Here is an 18,038-nt window from a genome sequence, read left to right as displayed (position 1 = left end):
GACTTGCCTCTTAGTTCTCCTTTACCAATCAGAATAAATTCTGGGGGAAGTTTTTAAACTATAGGTAGCATGTGATAGTACTAGAGAAACCGAAGAGGAGATTCACCAGGATGTTGTCTAAGATGGTCCGTGTGCAGGTCAGTGGGACTAGGCAGAAAATGGTTCGGCACAGCCAAGAAGGGCCAAAAGGCCTGTTTCTGTGCTGTAGTTTCTATGGTTTCTATAAGATGGAGCATTTTAGTAATGAAGAGAGACTGGAGAAGCAAAGCCTGTTTTCCCTGAACCGAAAGGGACAAGACTAAGGAATATAATTTTATAAGTGGTATAGGATATAGATTTAGAGTAAGGGGTGAGAGATTTAGAGAGGATCTGAGTAGGGCATTTTTTTTACCCAGAGAATGGCGAGTATCTGGAATGCATTACTGGAGGCAGCAGTGTGGCGGAGAGCAATTAAGTGGTTAGACAAGCACTTTTATTCCCTGGGCATTGAAGGCTAGGACAAGTGTTGGAAGATGGGGTTAATACTAATCATTATCAATTGGGTTAGCATGGATTGATGGGCCAAATGGTCTGCTTCTATTCTGTATTGCTCCATAGCAAATCTTAGAACTGTAAAAAGGCCACAAAGTCAGCTGTACTAGATCATTTGGTGCTTAGGGTTGTTAGATAATGCTTAATATGCACTGGATAAAATCTATATTTTATAATATATACACATCAAAAATGAGAGGAAAGTTCACAATATTGATCTGAGAAATGGACATCATTAATCTGACTGCTGGAAGTATTTGTGATGTTGAATATAACGGCTCCCGATATCCTGAAGTGATCTGAAGGAAGTAATTTCATTGAATGGCTAAGATGATTTCATAAACTTTGAAAACAGAGCTCCAGTTATTGCAAAGGTTTCAGTTTTTAATTCTGAAAATCCTTGCAATGGGGGATTATACTTAGGTGGGAAAAATCCTGCAAGATAGCCCCACTTTGTTTGCACTAGTGAGCTGGAAATTGTGTGGAAACTCTGCTTATAATTATAACAAACATCATCTTGGAAGAACTCAGGCAGCACCTTTTGGGTTGAGACCCTTAAATCTGAAAATTACATTAGAAGCAAGGTTCCTTCTGCACTTCAGCTAACTTTGTGCCAGCACAGCAGCTTCTAGAAGATTCCCAACAGTAAAGCTTTCCTAAAGTTGTTTCAATTTATGATTTGACACAGAGATAGACTTTATAATGATACCATACTAATACAGATCTTTTTTCTAAACCGACTGTCACGGCATATGGGAAGTGCTGCCATTGACCTGGAATTTCTTTGGACTGCTAGATTTTATTTATTGCCAATGAATTTATGAAGTTGACAGGGGAACAAGCTCTGATAAAATTCCCTAGTAATTGAAGAGCTTCTAATAAAAACAATGGCTGCAGCAGTCTAGGGGAGTGGTAACGTCCACGATGAGATGATATTGTGAAAGACATAATCATGGTAACATAAATGACACAATCTATAATTGATCAGTTGGAGTTAATGCAGATAGTTAATCATGGATGGAAAATATATCCTCAAGCTGGGAACTGGTTTATTAATGTCAAATTGTTTCTATCATATTATCATCAAATATTATATAAAAGCAGATATAGCTAGTTCATAACACATAAATTTAAGCTTGGTTGTACAAGGTTAAATGCAAAGCCACACACTGAGTAAATTACAGTGATCCAGCTCAAGCAGTATCTGCAATAGACCAAAAATGGTTCACTGTACTTTATCAGCATGACTGTATTATGAAGCAATACTTCAGTGTTATACTTTTGATTGAATATGAAGCCTGGGAACATAAAGACTGCTGTTTAAGCTTGCTTAGTTCACATGACATAGACAGAAGCAATGTTGTCATGATAGCTGTGTTAAAAAAGGTTCACATTTATATGAAAATCACTTGCCAGACAACTGTTTAGCATGGGAACAGAGAAGCAATGCATCAGCTTGTGAGATCAAGTCAAATGGTGCAAGACATTTCTCTGAAGCTCGCCTCTCTGGTACTTCAACATACACTATAAAATTGCCAGCATAAAATCATTTTAAATATTAACACTGGGAAAGGAGTTGAATGATAGTTTTCTCACTTGGCCTACTATTTTCACCATGTGAAATAATATGATTCTTAAAAGCCTTTTATTTTGACTTACATTGGTTCCAGCTGCCATGGGGTTTCCCAGGTCACAGGCGACCATTCGAGTTGAATTTCCTATGTTATAGGCACAGCTTAGCTTGCTCAGTGCCTGGGGAACAAAGAAAACAGAACCAAAAACATGAGCTCTGTGCCATTCATCTGAAGGAATATTTCATTGGACAGCCGATGTCCCAATATAGATGACACACATTGACATCTTGCTTGGTAAATGGTCTTATATTGTTGATGGTGCAAGTCTAAAATATCTTTTCATTCCCACAAACAGCCAAGCTGCAATAAAACAGGTGGAAACCAAAGTAACTGCTATTCCCAGAAGGTCGAAAGGAATTGCACCATGTTACAAACAAAAAACTCAACATAAGGCATGGGCCTCACAAGCAGAATGCATTTTACGTGAACCTTGTGTATCTGGTGCACCGCTCAAGTCCCCAGACTGCATTCGGAGGTCTGGTCCTAATGTGCATCATTTTCAGGACATTAACAAGCCTAGAATACAACAGATGTGCAGACACTTGCACCACAGGCACTTTGCAGTCCTCAAAGTCCAGTAAAGGTGGAAAATACTGAACTGCATCACAGGTATTAAATTTTTCAGTATTAGCCTTCACGAGTGTTAAGTTATGCCTAGATGGCACGCCTTATTTTTAGAGGGCAATGATCCTTGATATATTTTCCAAACCATACAAGGTGACAAAAAGTAATGATTATTCAGAAAATAATTGTCACATTGTAATGTTTGTTTTATTATTTTGGAAACTCAATCCCTGAATTTAAAAGGGCACATTTACATTAAGTGCAATTTTAGATTTCTCTTCATGTTCCTTTACTACCAATTACATGATTTTACATTGTATTTTTAATGGCAAAATAAGGAGAATTTATGGAAAACTTGGCATTGACTAGTTGGGCCAAATGGTCTAATTCTATGCTGTATGATTCAGCAAATCTATGACTCTAAACCAGGGGTTCCCCATCTGGGGTTCAAGGACCACTTGCTTAATGGTATTGGTCCATGGCGTAAAAAGTTGGGATGCCCTGCTCTAGAAGGTTTCCAATTTTGACCTTATTTCACAAACTTGTAAGACTGAAGTTGGAAAAAATGCTAAGGTAGGATTATTAGTTAACAACCAGCAAGTATTCTTCTTACCAAGACAAAACAGTCATTGTGCCTTCAGTTCCATTCATTCTCTTCCAGTTTGTGGCCATAAATCGCCACCATTTAATACCCATCTCCTAAATAGCTCCTGGGAAATTGATGGTGGTGATTCACCATCAGTAGCTCCAGGGTTTGATGGGATACATGTGGCTTTTAGACCATTTCAGAGAGCAGCAAAACAAAAACAGACAGCATGGACTCAGATATAGGCTAGAATGGGCAAGGATGATAGATATCATTCCTTGATGTAAATGTGTGTTAGCACAACTTAATCACCATCAGTGAAATTAGCTTAAAAATGTTATTTAATTAAGTTTCCCTACTGCACAATGAGGGGTTCAAGTAGATTGTTAGGCTGGGAAAGAAGGTATATGACATGCACAGCTTTATTAGTTGAGGAAATGAAATCAGGAGTTGGAAAGTAATGTTGCGGCTTCTTAAAACTCCAGTTAGACCACATCAGGAGTATTACGTTCAGATCTGGTCATCCTGTTTTAGGAGGTATGTGGAGGTATTAGAAAGCACGCAGAGGAGGTTAACTTGAATGCTGTCTGGAATAGAGGTCATGACCTTTAAGGAGAGGCTGTTTTCTCTGGAGCAGTGAAAGTCGAGGGGAGATCTGGTAGAGGTTTACAATATTATGAGAGAACAGATACAGTAGACAGACAGTATATTTCTCCCAGGGTTGAAATCTCTAATACCAGAGGGCATGCACTTAAGGTTAGAGGAGGTAAGATCAAAGAAAATGTGCGGGGCGAGTTTGTTTTGCACGGAGAGTGTCGGGTGTCTCAAATGTGTTGTCTGGCATGGCGATGGAGGCAAATATGACAGAGGTATTCAAGAAGCTCTCAGACAGGCACATGAATGAGCAAGGAATAGAAGGATATGGGCATTGTGCAGGCAGAGGGATTAGTTTAAATAGGCATTTGATTATTGGTTTTATTACTTCGGCACAACATTATGGGCTAAAGGGGTCTGTTCCTGTGCTGCACTGTTCCAGATTCTATGTATGTCTCGAGACCATTCGTTCAAACTCTGCATTAGCAGTTTATTACATAGCCACTTTTTCATTACCTCCTTGTTGCGAATAACCCCAATGTAATCTGCTTCTGATGGTATGCTGACACTGAGTTCTGCTTCATAAGCTCCTTCTCCTTCATTCCTGGCATTTATGATTAAAGTGAGGGGGTTTTCGTCTCCAATTATTACCTGATGTGTATCACTGTGAAGTATAAAAAATGAACCATCGGTACATGTTAATTATCATCTTCTTCCAAACAGATTGACAGCCTCTCCCAATTACAATTAAACCACACAGATAATAGATATTGCTCCTTTGATCTCTTACTGAAAATAAAAACTATCACCTCGACACAATCAAGACGTAATCACAAGTATTGAACTGTGAAGCACAGTACTGAAAATCTTCAAGCAAAAAGAGGAGGATTTTCAACTTACGGGACAGCTGAAAGTTTAAGGGCTGGGATGCAAACATTGTCTTCTCCACAGTCCAGGAGAATATGCGCCTGTGTGATAAAAGAATATCTGCAATGATAAAGTCTAGCATTTAGTGTTGTTCATTATAGAAACTACAAGGATGAATTTAAAGCTGCATATAGGTCTAGAAACAACACTCAAATTAATTTTTAACTCAGTTTAGGAGTCAGACTCAATGTTTTAGGAATTAGGCTCTCTGATCATTGTCATTGAGTAGAACAAAGAAAATTGTACATAGATTTGCTCTTTAGCTGAATGCCAAAAATTACAACAAATAGAAATTATGTAATTTCCCAGCCTGTTTGCAATGCAATGCATTTAATTTTACATTCAGTGAATTGCCTTTCCAGACATAACCTCATTACGTTCCCAAAATAACCTTTTACAAATAAGACTACAAGACTATAAGACATAGGGGCAGAAGTATCCAGAGTCAACGATGTCTACGACTGATTGGCCGAGTTAACACAGGAGTTTCCCTTTCTGTAATGATATGCTGCTTTTTGAAACTGCCTGAGGGTACTGACTAATACCTGACAATGCAGGAACTTCAAGCATGAATGAATTCTTCTCTCTCCAGAGCTACATCTTCACAAATAAGACAGATCTCAGCTACCTAACTGAGAAATGGAAATAAGCTAGAAACAACTGTTGTTGAACTCTCTACATAGCGAAGCCCAGGAAACAAAAGTAAGCCACTGAAATGGAAAATTCCACAATTGCACTAAACCTTATCACTCACACTCCCATTTAGCAGAGGAATATTGGGACAGACGCTTCCTAAAAGGCACACTTCCACACATCGGTACCTTGCTCTAGATTCCACCTTTTGAACAATAATTCAGGGAGACCGCATGCCCAAAAACAGCTTATTTGCCAGAGTTATAAAACCCTTCATGGGGAGCAATATAAACACAAGTCAAATTTGGCCACAACGAAATGTGTCTACATACTTTGGCAGAAAGTTCCATTTTCCACAACAAACAAGAAGATTATTCATGTGTAGGATCCATGCCAGCTTAGTTGACATATGGCTTGTGCTTAAAATTGCGAAAGTACAAGAGGGACTTCTAGGGTTTACATTATGGTGACTGGCTTATTGGAATGACTACCTACAATGTCTCATGCCTCCCATAAACGACAGCTCCATCAGCAAAAACTGGAGCTGTGCAAGGGAACATAACCTTTAGTTTCATTGTGTTGCATGATTCGTGACTGCAAATCCCTCAGTTCACCTTCCCAGAAAGTAAATTATTCTGCAAACTATAAATCTTTCTCTCCTTTAGGATTTTTTCCAATCCTACGTGCAAATTTCAAATTGAAAAATATAATTGAATTAATATACTGCAGTTTCAATGAAATATACAGTACTTCAAACAATTTACCACTACTTTTAAATTAGTCTCATAATGAAAATATTTATAAATCAAATCCTTTTCTCACAAATGAACTCATAACTGCATTTCAATGATCTCAATTCTAACATCAAGTAAATATGGAACACTTAAACAGCAGATTATTTACAAAGCCTTAGTTGGATTAACAATTGATAAAGAATATTATCCTCTAATTCTTTTCCTTTCAATACAAATGGTGTTTTTATTCACTTTTGATTGCACTTCTTAATAAAAGATATTTCATTTTGCTAATAGCAAAAAAGTATAGAATCATTTATCTGTCCCCTGAACGTACAGTAAAACCAAAATAAAGGGCACTTATTGAAGGGTTTCTCCACAATAAAGAAACTCATTTTATGTGAGGTTGTAAATCTGGAAGGTGTGTAATAGAAATCTTTTAAGTGCTCTGGCAGGTTTTAAACAATACTCAGATGTAATTATATAAAGTAAATTTATTCAATAGTAAGGAACCAAGTTCATGCTCAATGTTGATGTATATATTTCAGATGTTAATAAATCATATAAAATGTAACTACGTGAAATTTGTTTGTGAATTTTAAGTAGAACATCAGCAAAGACTAATGGACTGAGAGTTAGCAATAAACTAAGGTAATAACTTATGTCTCTATACAATTTCAGAAACTAATTTATTTCCCCAGAGCTTTTCCTCTGTGCTTTTGTGTACAAAAGTTATGCCATAACAGCAGAAATGCAATACCATTTTTAAAAATTTATTCACAGGATGTAACTTATTTGACAAGGTCAGGATTTATTGATTATTACTAACTGGGCCTGAACAGGTAGTCCTGAGTGGCCAAGTTAGTGGTAGCAGTCTATGCAGTAAAACTATTTCCACAGTGCTGTTAGGTAAGTTTCAGGCTTCTCAGGAAAACTTACTTATTTGCAGGGTAACAACATTTGTGACTTGATAAAAGCCAGAAGATGGTGGTTATACAGAGAAGTCAAATGTTGATTTGTTTCACTGTTCTGTTTGCACTAAGACCATCAACGGGAAACCTTTCTCTCTCCACCTGACTGATATGTGAACCTTTGATATTTCTGTTTTCATACTATTCTATTTCCTTTTAAACCTGTGTTCTCTAGTCCTTGATCTCTCTATCAAAGAGAATGGCCTGCACCACCCATCTGTCCATATATCTTATTACAGAATAAATTAAGGTCATCAATTAACCTTCTAACCAGTACATCAGTGGTATATGGGAGGGAAACACAGCAGCCAGGGGAAAGCCTTGGAGATACAGGGAGAATGTGCAAACTCTTCACAGACAGCACCACAGATTTGAATCAAACCTGGTACGCTAGAGCTATTAAACAACTGGCCTATGAGCAATGCCACTGTGCCCCTTATTATACTTCCATCAGATCTCCACCCCCGCTCCCCCACCCGCCATCTCAGTCTCTCTAATGTATCCATGGAACTATAGTTCCTTATTCAGGAGCTATTCTCTCAAATTTTTTCTGAACCCTCTCCAATGTCCAATCATCTTTCTAATAATGAAGTGACCAAAATTGTATATAATAGTCCAGCTGAGATTGCTCCAATATTTTAATAAAGTTTAGATTACGCTCCTTTTGGACCCCATACCTCGCTTGTTAAACCAAGAACTGTGTATTCCTTAATACTGTACCACTTTCTCAACCTGCCCTCTCACTTTCAATTTCTCCTGCACCCTCTGTACCTAAAACCATTTTAGAGCAGTACTATAAGACCATAATGCACCTTTCATTCTACATTACTTCTCCCAATTTTTCCTACTAAATGCATCACCTCACATTTTTCTGCATTAAACTTCATCTGCCAGGTTTCCACCAGCCCACTTCCACCAGCCTCCTTGAAATATGTTCTCCTCTTCTGAGTTCGCAATACAGCCAAGTTTGTGTCATCTTCAAAGTTAGAAATTGTGGCTCTTATTGTCAAGTCTAGATCTTCAGTACAGATCAAACAAAGGCAAAAGCACCAACATTGATCTCCGGGGAATGGTACTATTCACCCACTTCCAGACTGATAAAAAAAATACTCACAGCCCTGTTGTCTGTTAATTAACCGACTTTATATTCATGTTATTAATGTCAGTCAGCAGGATTTGTTCTCATTCCTCTAAACTCCAGTAGGTGTAGGCTGATCTTATTCAATCTTTCCTCAAAGGGCAACACTCTAACCTTATGCATGAACTTGGGTTTTAGTGACTTCAGGCATCAAGAACAAAACTATACTCATTTCTAAAGAAGAAATCACACTAAACCCTTGTACAATCTCACCAGCATTCCCTTACTTCTATACACCAACACTGTTGCCTTCTTTAATGCTTCAGTAGTATTTTCCCCTCATTTTCTCTGTGGCAGAACCAATTTATACTCCTGAGTAACAGGAGCTCTAGTGGTCAAACAAAAAAGGCTCAGGTGACAAAATCAAAACAGTGGTTTAGAATGCGAAAAAAAAGCAGAGTCAAAACATATAAAGGCATATAAAACAATGGGAAAATAAGACCAGGAATGGTTTACATGGTCCTTTGACTCTGCTCTGTCAGTTATTATGACCATCGGCAATCTATCTCAACATCATGTACGATCCACATTGTTTGGGTCTCTTCATACCATGGCCCATCTTCTAAGTGCCATAATTCTGGTCTCATAATGACTTCGGCATCTAGAAATTTATCAATTTTCTTCTTAAATTTATTTAGCAATTGTGTCTTTGCAGATTCTGAGGTAATAAATTCCACAGATTCATCAACTGAGTAAAGTAATTTCTCTTCATCGTCTTGGCCTATATCATAAAATTGTTCCCCTCATTTTCCATTGCCCAACCTGGGGAAACATCTTCCTCACATCCAGTCTCTGTACCATGTCAGGAATTTGCAAGTTTCAGTGAGATTCCTCTCATTCTTCTTAGTTCTAGTGAAAACAAACCTAGTCGGCTCAGTCCTTCCTAATATAGCAGTCCTGACGTTCTGGGAATCAATCTTGTGGACCTTTGCTGCCGTCTTTGGCAAGAGGGACAAAACAGAGTAAAAATCTTTTTAAAAGGGACTATGGGAAGACCAAAGAATATAAAAGTAAAACAAGATTCAGACAATCTAGAAAAAAAGTGATTAGGAACGATACAAACTGATACAGTGATAAATGAAACTGATGGACATAGTAATTGATTATTTGTGACAATTCCAGTAGAGGAAGCCAACAATATCCAGAAAATACCCAGAAAACTAGTATTGAATGAGAGGCAGAGCAAAATGACACTGACAGAAAAAATGAAAAGTGACAAATCCTCAGAACAAAAGCCAATCAAACTTTAGGGAGAGCCGAGTAGTTGAGAATATCGATAATATTCCAAGAAAAGGTTTTCTTGATTGAGAATAGTCATATTAGATAGGAAAATTATGCATGTTACTGCTGTGTAAGAAAGTTCCAAGACAGAAACCAAGCGGAAACAAGGATATTTAGTTTTAGGGGGTTTCCAAGACAATTGTAGCTAGACCACAGAGGTGCTCAAGAAAAAATCTCTAGATAAAACAATTGCTTGACACAAAGTAGTTTCAAAAATCTGAGGATTAAGGCAGATTTTGAATATTTAAGAGCCTCTTCCATACGCTGAATTACACTGATACAAATACAGAAGCATTTCTCAAAAACAATGATAAAAAGGAAGACAAAAAACAGAAAACAACAGAAGTATCATTTTTATTTTAGATTTCCAGCAACTGGAAACTTTACTTTGATCTACTTATTCTGCTATTATTTCTAGATCTGCTGAGGATAATTTTAAACTATTGGGGCAGCACGGTAGCACAGTGATTAGTGGGACGTTATTGCAGCTCACGGCGTTAGAGTTTGGAATTCAATTCCAACATCCTCCGTAAAAAAGCTTGTACATTCCTTCCGTGTGTGCATGGGTTTTCTCTGGGTGCTCTGGTTTCCTTCAACAGTCCAAAGATGTATTAATTAGTAGGTTAATTAGTTTTTGTAAAGTGTGCTGTGATTAGGCTAGGCTTAAACTGGTGGGCTGCTGGGCATGGGTGTGGCTCGATGGGGCCTGTTCCATGCCATATCTCAAAATAAAATAAATACATGCAAGTGAGACAATGATGGAAAGCCAGTCCATCACGGGCATGACCAGCACTGACACAATCAACAGGAAGAGCTGCTCCGGAAGATGACACCTATCATCAGGGGCCCCTGCTGTCCACGACTTGTTCTTATCTCACCTCTCCCATCAAGCAAGCCTGAAGTCAGTCCCACAGCACCAGGTTCAGCAACTGCTGCTTTCTGACAACCATAAGGTCCTTATACCCTACCTACTCCAAAACCCTTGCTCAGCAATGGAATACTACAGACTACCTCCTGTACCAGCGTAGACATTTCCCTTCATGTTGTGCACCAAGGTCTCGTTTTTGCTTAGCCATCTTTTTTCTCTCTCTTCAGTTTTGTATAATTTACGTATGATTTTTATTCTGTGTGTTGTCTTTATCTATATACCCATGATGCTATTGCAAGTTTTTCATCATGCCTAGACCTCACCGTGCTTGTGCATACGACAATGAACTCAACTTAACCTATTTGACTTGATTTTCTATTTCAGTTCCATTGATATCCCAACATTCTATCCCATTAAGTTTCTCATGATTATTTCTCATGATAAATGAGTACTCAGTGAAAAACTGTCTGTGAACTGCCTTCTGTTTACCATGGTAAATGTAGTAAACGCCAATCAATGAAATAACTGAAAACCATCTTCCTACATTGTATGATGTCAGGGATTCCACCAGTATAAACAAACAATGGTCGGTTCACAGTTCAACTTGATGTGGCTAACCAATACATGCACTGCTCCATCCCATCTGTCTCCTCCACACTGATAATCCACAGGAATTCCTTGTGATAAAGAGAAAAACATGTGATGGCTCACATACAAGTTTGGTTTTAAATACCACTCCTTTCATCCTTATTTGAACTCTACCTTGACCTGTACCACAAAGATTGAGATTCTGGACAAGTCTCCTTGCAAACACTTAGCAGTGATGAGGGAAGGGGCTATTTCTTCATCACACTTCAATCAAACACTTTTATTGAAACTGCTCAGAACATGCAAACTCATACACAGGGACAAACAATTACACACACAGCAGATACTCACACACACACCAGACAGAGAAACACACATGCACACACACACACACACAGAGCAGATACTCACACACACACACATACCAGAGAAACACATAAGCAGACACACACACACACCAGAGAAACACATATGCAGACACACACACACACACAGCGGATACTCACGTGCACACCAAACACACATGCAGACACACACACACGAACACGGAGCAGATACTCACCAGCACACAGACATTCACACACTTACAATGGTTTGATCAGCTGGAACAAACATATTTGAACAACTGTGTCTAGCTTACAGTATGATACTTCAACATACCCATCATTACTTTATATTTATTAGTGGGATTGGTGCACCGACATGGTCCATCACCAACGGTCCAGGACAGGATAGTGTTGGGCTACCAGATTAAGCTGCTGCAATCCTCATGGCAATAACCAAGCAATATGTTGCCAAATTAAAATACATTCACAGAGTCAATCACAACTCACCATATCAACACTGACTGTTTTGCTCATCTACATTAATTACATTTGTCCATATTCGGACTAGATCCTTCTATGCATTGACAAATTAAATGTATATTTAAATACCTCTCTAATATGATCATTGTATCTGATTCCACCACATCCTCCAGCAGCATATTTCAGTTACCAACTATTCTTTGGATAAAAAACTTTCCCCTCTAATCCCTCTTAAAACTCCAACCTCTCACCTTAACCTATGTCCTCTAGTGTTTGATAACCCTACCATGGAAGAAAGACCTTGACTAATCTCACATAAAGGTGCACACATCAGGATGCTCTTTATTGACTACAGCTTGCATTCAATATTATCATCCCCTCACAACTAATCAATAAGCTTCAAGACCTTAATACCTCCTTATGCAACTGGTTCCTCCATTACCTCACCTGCAGACAGCATTCAGCTTGCATTGGCAACAACATCTCCTCCAACATCTCCATTAGTGCAGGTGCACCACAAGGCTGTGTGCTTAGCCCTCTGTTCTACTCACTTTACACTTATGATTGTGAGGCGAGTTGCAGCTTCAATTCCATATTCAGGTTTGCCTATGACACCACTGTTGTTGGCTGAACCTAAGGTGGTGACGAATCAGCATATAGGGGGGAGATTGAAAATCTGGCGGAGTAGTGCCGTGACAACCTCTTACTCAATGCCAGCAAGTCTAAGAAGCTGATTATTGACATCAGGAGGAGGTAACCAGAAGTCCATGAGTCAGTCCTCTTCAGAGGATCAGAGGTGGAGAGGGTCAACAACATTAAGTTCGTCAATGTTATTATTTTGGAAGACCTGCCCTGGGCCCAGCACCTAAGTGCTATTATAGAGAAAGCATGGACACACCTCTGCTTCCTTAGGGGTTTGCAAAGATTCAGAATCACATCTAAAACTTTGAGGAACTTGTATGGCTATGTAGTGGATAATATATTGACTGGCTACATCACAGCCTGGAATGAAAACACCAATGCCCTTGAATAGAAAATCCTACAAAAAGTAGTGGATATAGCCCAGTCCATCACGGGTAAAGCTGTCCCACCATTGAGAACATCTGCACGAATCGTCGTAGCAGGAAAACAGCATCTATCATCAGGGACCCCCACCACCCATGTCAAGCTCTCTTCTCACTGCTGCCATCAGGAAGGCAGTACAGGGGTCTCAGGACTCACACCACCAGGTTCAGGAATAGTTATTACTCCTCAGCCATCAGGCTCCTGAACCAAAGGGATTAACTTTACTTGTCCCACCATTGAAATGTTCCCACAACCTACGGACTCACTTTCAAGGACTCATCTTCACTTTGTTGTCTTTGCACACTGTTTGAACACCCAACTTGGTGTGCTGTTTCATTCATACTCTCATCATTATTATTCTATTATGGATTTATTTAGTATGCCTGTAAGAAAACGAATCTCAAAGATATACATGGTAACATATATATACTTTGATGATAAATTTACTTTGAACTTCTGATAATTTTATACGTTTTTATCAGGTTACACTTCCACCTACCTGTCCTCTAAATAAAACAAGCTCAGTGACCAAATCCCTCCTACAACTAAAGTCCTCCATTTCTGGCAAAATCCTGGTGAATCTCCACTGCACATCTTCCCTATAGTGTAGCAGCCAGAATTGCGCACAATATTCTTGCTAGCCTAACCAGTGTTTCATAAAATTGTAACATCCCAACTCTTATATCCTTTGCCTTGACAGATTAAGACAAGCAAAACACATGCCCTCACAAACAAGAGAAGATCCGCAGATGCTGGTAATCCGAGCAACTTACACAAAATGCTGGAGGAACTCAGCAAGCCAGGCAGCATCATGCTGGAGCACAGTTGATGTTTCGGGCCGACAGCCTTCGGCAGGACTGTTGAAGGCAGAAGGCAAGACACATGGCGTCTTCACCAGCTTATGTTGCCACTTCTGGTGAACAACAGACATGAATCCCAAAACCCCTCAGTTCATTAATGTTCTTTAGTACCCTGCCGTTTCCTGCATAGGTCCTGCTCCAATCGGAGCTCTCAAAATGCATCGCCTCACACTTGTCAGGACTAAATTTCATCTACTAACTCTCCACCCAGATTTTCATCTGATCTATATCCTGCTACACTCTTAAGTAACCTTCTTCGCTATCCACACCACCACCAATTCTCACAACACATGAAAACTTACTACCTATATCACTTACCCTAATACATCCAAGTCATTGGCATCTACTCTATCACAAACAGCGAAGTTCCCAGCATCAGCCTCTGTGGTACATCACCACTCACAGACTTTCAATCAGAAAAGCATGCTCCCACGAACATCCACTGCCACTTATCACCAAGTCAATGTTGGAGTCAATGAGCCAATTTGCCTTAGACCCCATGTATTTTAAGCTTCTCGACCAGCCTTCCATGCAGACATGTGATATGGAGTTCAGGATATCGGGAAAAAAAAGATGGCCGTTGGCTCACAAGGAGCTCATCCGCCCTTTGTCAGGTCTTGTTTCTTCTAGTCCTGCTGGGTGTCCTCACACCTTCCTCACCAGACTAAGTCCGGTGGGGGAGCCAGCCCAAGTCACCGACCACCCGACCACGGCCCCCGGCCAAGCACCGGGTGCCCGCTCCCCGCCGAATCTCTCCGAGCGTCCGGCAACCAAACCGGAAGTCTTAGATTATCATGGGGAATAACCTGTGTGGCACCCACTAGCTAGAAGCAAAGCAAGGGTCATTAAGAACTTTTTGGCATCAATCCAGTATAACTCGAGACATACCTCTCAATAAAACAAAGTATTCAGCAATGTGGTAAACTATATATATATATGTGTGTGTGTGTGTGTGTGTGTGTGTGTGTGTGTGTCTGTGTGTGTGTGCGCGCGCGCGCGTGTGTGTGTATATATGTATATATTGTAACTGGGTTACCTATCTGGACACGCTCCTCTGCTGACTGCCCCGTGGCTCCTCCCACAGTACCCTGAATAAAGGCGATTTCGCCATTGCTCCTCCTCTTAGTCCAGGGGAAGATACTAAGCATGGCGGAAGTCACATTCCACTGCGAATAAAAGCCTTTCAGTATTTACCCTACTTCCAGTCTTTTGGAGTTATTGATGGTGCATCAAGCATACCAAGGTTGCCCATGGTCAAATGAAGTGGAACCTCTACATGGTTGTTTTCCTCTAGATCTCTCTGAGCTCACGTATGTTAAGTTGATAATCTCGCTCATAGAAATATAAAATAATAGGGGCTAAAGCAGGTCATTTGGCCCTTCGCACTTGGTCCACCATTCAATATGATCATGAAACTTTCCAGACATCACTCCTCGCATGTACTCTGTCCAATCCTGTTCTAACTTTGTATGTTTCATTGACATCCCTCTTGTTTTTCAAAACACCTGTGAATGCAGGTGTATTTGGTACAACCTTCACTCATATGTCAGTCCTGCAATCATTCTAATATACCTTCACAGTATTCCATAAGATCATGAAACACAAGAGCAGAATTAGGCCATATGGCTCAGTCTGCTCTATCATTCCATCATGGCTGATCTCTTATCACTCTTAACCCCATTCTCCTGCCTTCTTTCTGTAACCTTTGACACCCTGATTAATCAAGAACCTATTAACTTCCGCTTTAAATATAGTCAATGACTTGGCCTCTACAGTCATCCGTGGCAAAAAAAAATCCACAGATTACCCTTTGGCGAAAGAACTTTCTCATCTCTGTTCTTAATGGATGTCACTCTATTTTGAGTCTATGTCCTCTAGCCCTGGGCTCATCCACTCCATCATCCAATTATTCGATTGGTTTCAATAAGATTCCCTCCCCCCCCCCCACACTTATTCTTCTAAACGCCAGTGAGTACTCGAGTATGCGCTTCCTAGATTAACCATTTCATTCCCAGATTAACCTGTTCGATCTATTGCCAAAACAATCTTCCTCAGGTCACCCCTAGCCCCTTGTGTTCCAGTGAGAATAACTCAGTCTGTCCAGTTTCTCCTTATAGATATAGCCCTTCATTCCAGACAAAACCCTGGTGAATCTGTTATGCAGTCTTTCCACTGCAACCACATCCTTTCTGCAGTGTAGTGATTACAACTGTACCCATCACTCCAAGAGTAGTCTAACTAACTGGTTGTACACTGTAACATAACATCCCAATTCCTATAGTCAAATTCTCAGACAATAAAAGCAAACATTTCAAAAACCTTCTTCACTACCCAATCTACCTGCATCACCACTATCAATGAGCTTGTGGATTTGCACCCCAAACAGTCTCTGTACACAAATGCACTCTCTGAAGGCCCCGACCTTTTATTCCATAATATGCTACCAGAATTTGACAGTTCACAACTCAGATAATGATGTCTTCCTGCCTTTAGAAACAAAATACACAACCTCACATTTATCCATTCAAACTCAATTGGACGGCATTTGCTCACTCACTCTATTTCTGTAAATGAGCCCCTTTGCATCCTCTTCATCGATCACTCAAGTGCTCTGGTTTAGTGTAATTGGCAAACTTCAGGACTTTCCACTTTGCTTTCTCATTAGATCATTGTGAATAGCCGAAGCCTAAATCAGGGGGCCCAAGCGCAGATCCCCACAGTTCCCCATTAGTCTCTGCCTAAAACCTGGAAAATAATCTGCTTATTCCTACACTGCTTCCTGCCTGCTAACTAATTTCAATCCGGAGAGATACAAGGACTGCAGATGCTGGGATCTGGAGCAACCAGCAACCTGCTGGAGGAAATCAGCGGGTTGAGCAGCCATCTGTGGGAGGAACAGAACTGTCGACCTTTCCGGTCAAAACCCCGCATCAGGTTTCACTATAGTGTTGAAAATTACGTTGCTCCCTCAGAAGATGCTCATCTTGCTGAGTTCCTCCATCGGATTGTTTGAATCACAACGTGCCAGAATATATAGACCTTGATTTAATTTATTTTTTACTTACTTTCTGTGATCTTATCAAAAGCCTTCTGAAGTCAAATATGCAACTCCCGTTTCCCCCTTATCTGTTTAACTGGTTACGTCCTCACAAATCTCCAGGAGACACGCTAAGCATGATTTCCCTTTCAGAAACCCATGCTGTGTCTGTACAGTCGAGGTAGCGATTTCCAAGAGCTCTGTTATCTTTGAATTTAGCTCCGGAATCTTCCACACTGTTGGTCCTGGGCTTATTGGTCTGTAATTCCTTGTTCTTTTTTCCTTCTTCATTTTCTCAATCAACAGTGGAGTTACATTTGCCTCCATCCAATTATTGGGAACTGCTCCAGAGTCAAAAAGGATTTTGGAAGATGACCAACAGTGCATCCAATATTTCCAATTTTTCCAGGGCCATTTCCATTTTTTAGGAAGCTGGCTGTCAGCCCCTAGCACTAGGTCTTCACAATACTTACAACCATTCGTCCCAAACATATCTGGAAAGTTACTTGCACTTATGAAGACAAAACCAGTATACATTTAATTGCTCTGTCATTTCTTCATTCCCATCATAACTTTCCCCATTTCTCATTGTACAGGTCCTCACCAACCTGATCTATAAAAGTAATTTCTGCAGCCCAAGATCTGGATTACTTGGCATATTTGCTGGCAGAAAACTACATGCTATAACTGTTACAAAGACATGTGCAAAGAGTCTTTGCCAGAAACAGTGCTGAGTTTGTCACAAACAACGCAGAAATCAACGTTGAGAAACAGAACCAAATGAACTGATGAAGTGATGCCAAATGGACATCACCACTAAAACCACAGAATACCAATGCAGAAGACAAGCACTCACAAGGAACTTCAGTGACTTTAAATAAATTCCTAAAGGAATTTAAAATATCTTAACAGTAGGCATTCAACCAAAACACAGCACTGAACAAACAATTCTGAAGTGAAAATGATGAAGAGTCGATAGAGTCAACAGCGCTGGTTGAAAGGTGTCACGTGGATCTGGGCCTTGGCAACCCTGTGCGTGTTCAGCATTCCCTGCAATTCTGAGGTTCTGCATTAACTCAGAATGTCTGGGGCCTTGACAAACTGTTTTAAGAAATATGTTTTAGAAAAATATTTTTAAATGATGAATTCTTAAGTTTTAGTAGAGAAATTTAATGACAAAAGACTCACTTAACTGTAAAATACAAGATCTTACATCATTCT

The 18,038-nt window shown here is 39.8% G+C and overlaps 1 protein-coding gene across 1 annotated transcript in view; it reads right to left on the bottom strand.

The window, feature by feature from the left end:
- The window catches only part of itga8 (integrin, alpha 8), a 270,386-nt gene that overhangs the window by 81,519 nt on the left and 170,829 nt on the right, over positions 1-18,038 (bottom strand). The window contains exons 19-21 of the mRNA XM_072253739.1: positions 4,810-4,877; positions 4,426-4,573; positions 2,191-2,283 (exon numbers count right to left, since the gene is read on the bottom strand). Of these exons, the coding sequence (XP_072109840.1) occupies positions 2,191-2,283; positions 4,426-4,573; positions 4,810-4,877 (309 nt within the window). The remainder of the gene's footprint in view (positions 1-2,190; positions 2,284-4,425; positions 4,574-4,809; positions 4,878-18,038) is intronic.

The sequence above is a fragment of the Mobula birostris genome, chromosome 3 (assembly GCF_030028105.1).
Source record: "Mobula birostris isolate sMobBir1 chromosome 3, sMobBir1.hap1, whole genome shotgun sequence".
NCBI classification, from domain to species: domain Eukaryota; kingdom Metazoa; phylum Chordata; class Chondrichthyes; order Myliobatiformes; family Myliobatidae; genus Mobula; species Mobula birostris.
This window is presented reverse-complemented; position numbering and strand designations above follow the sequence as displayed.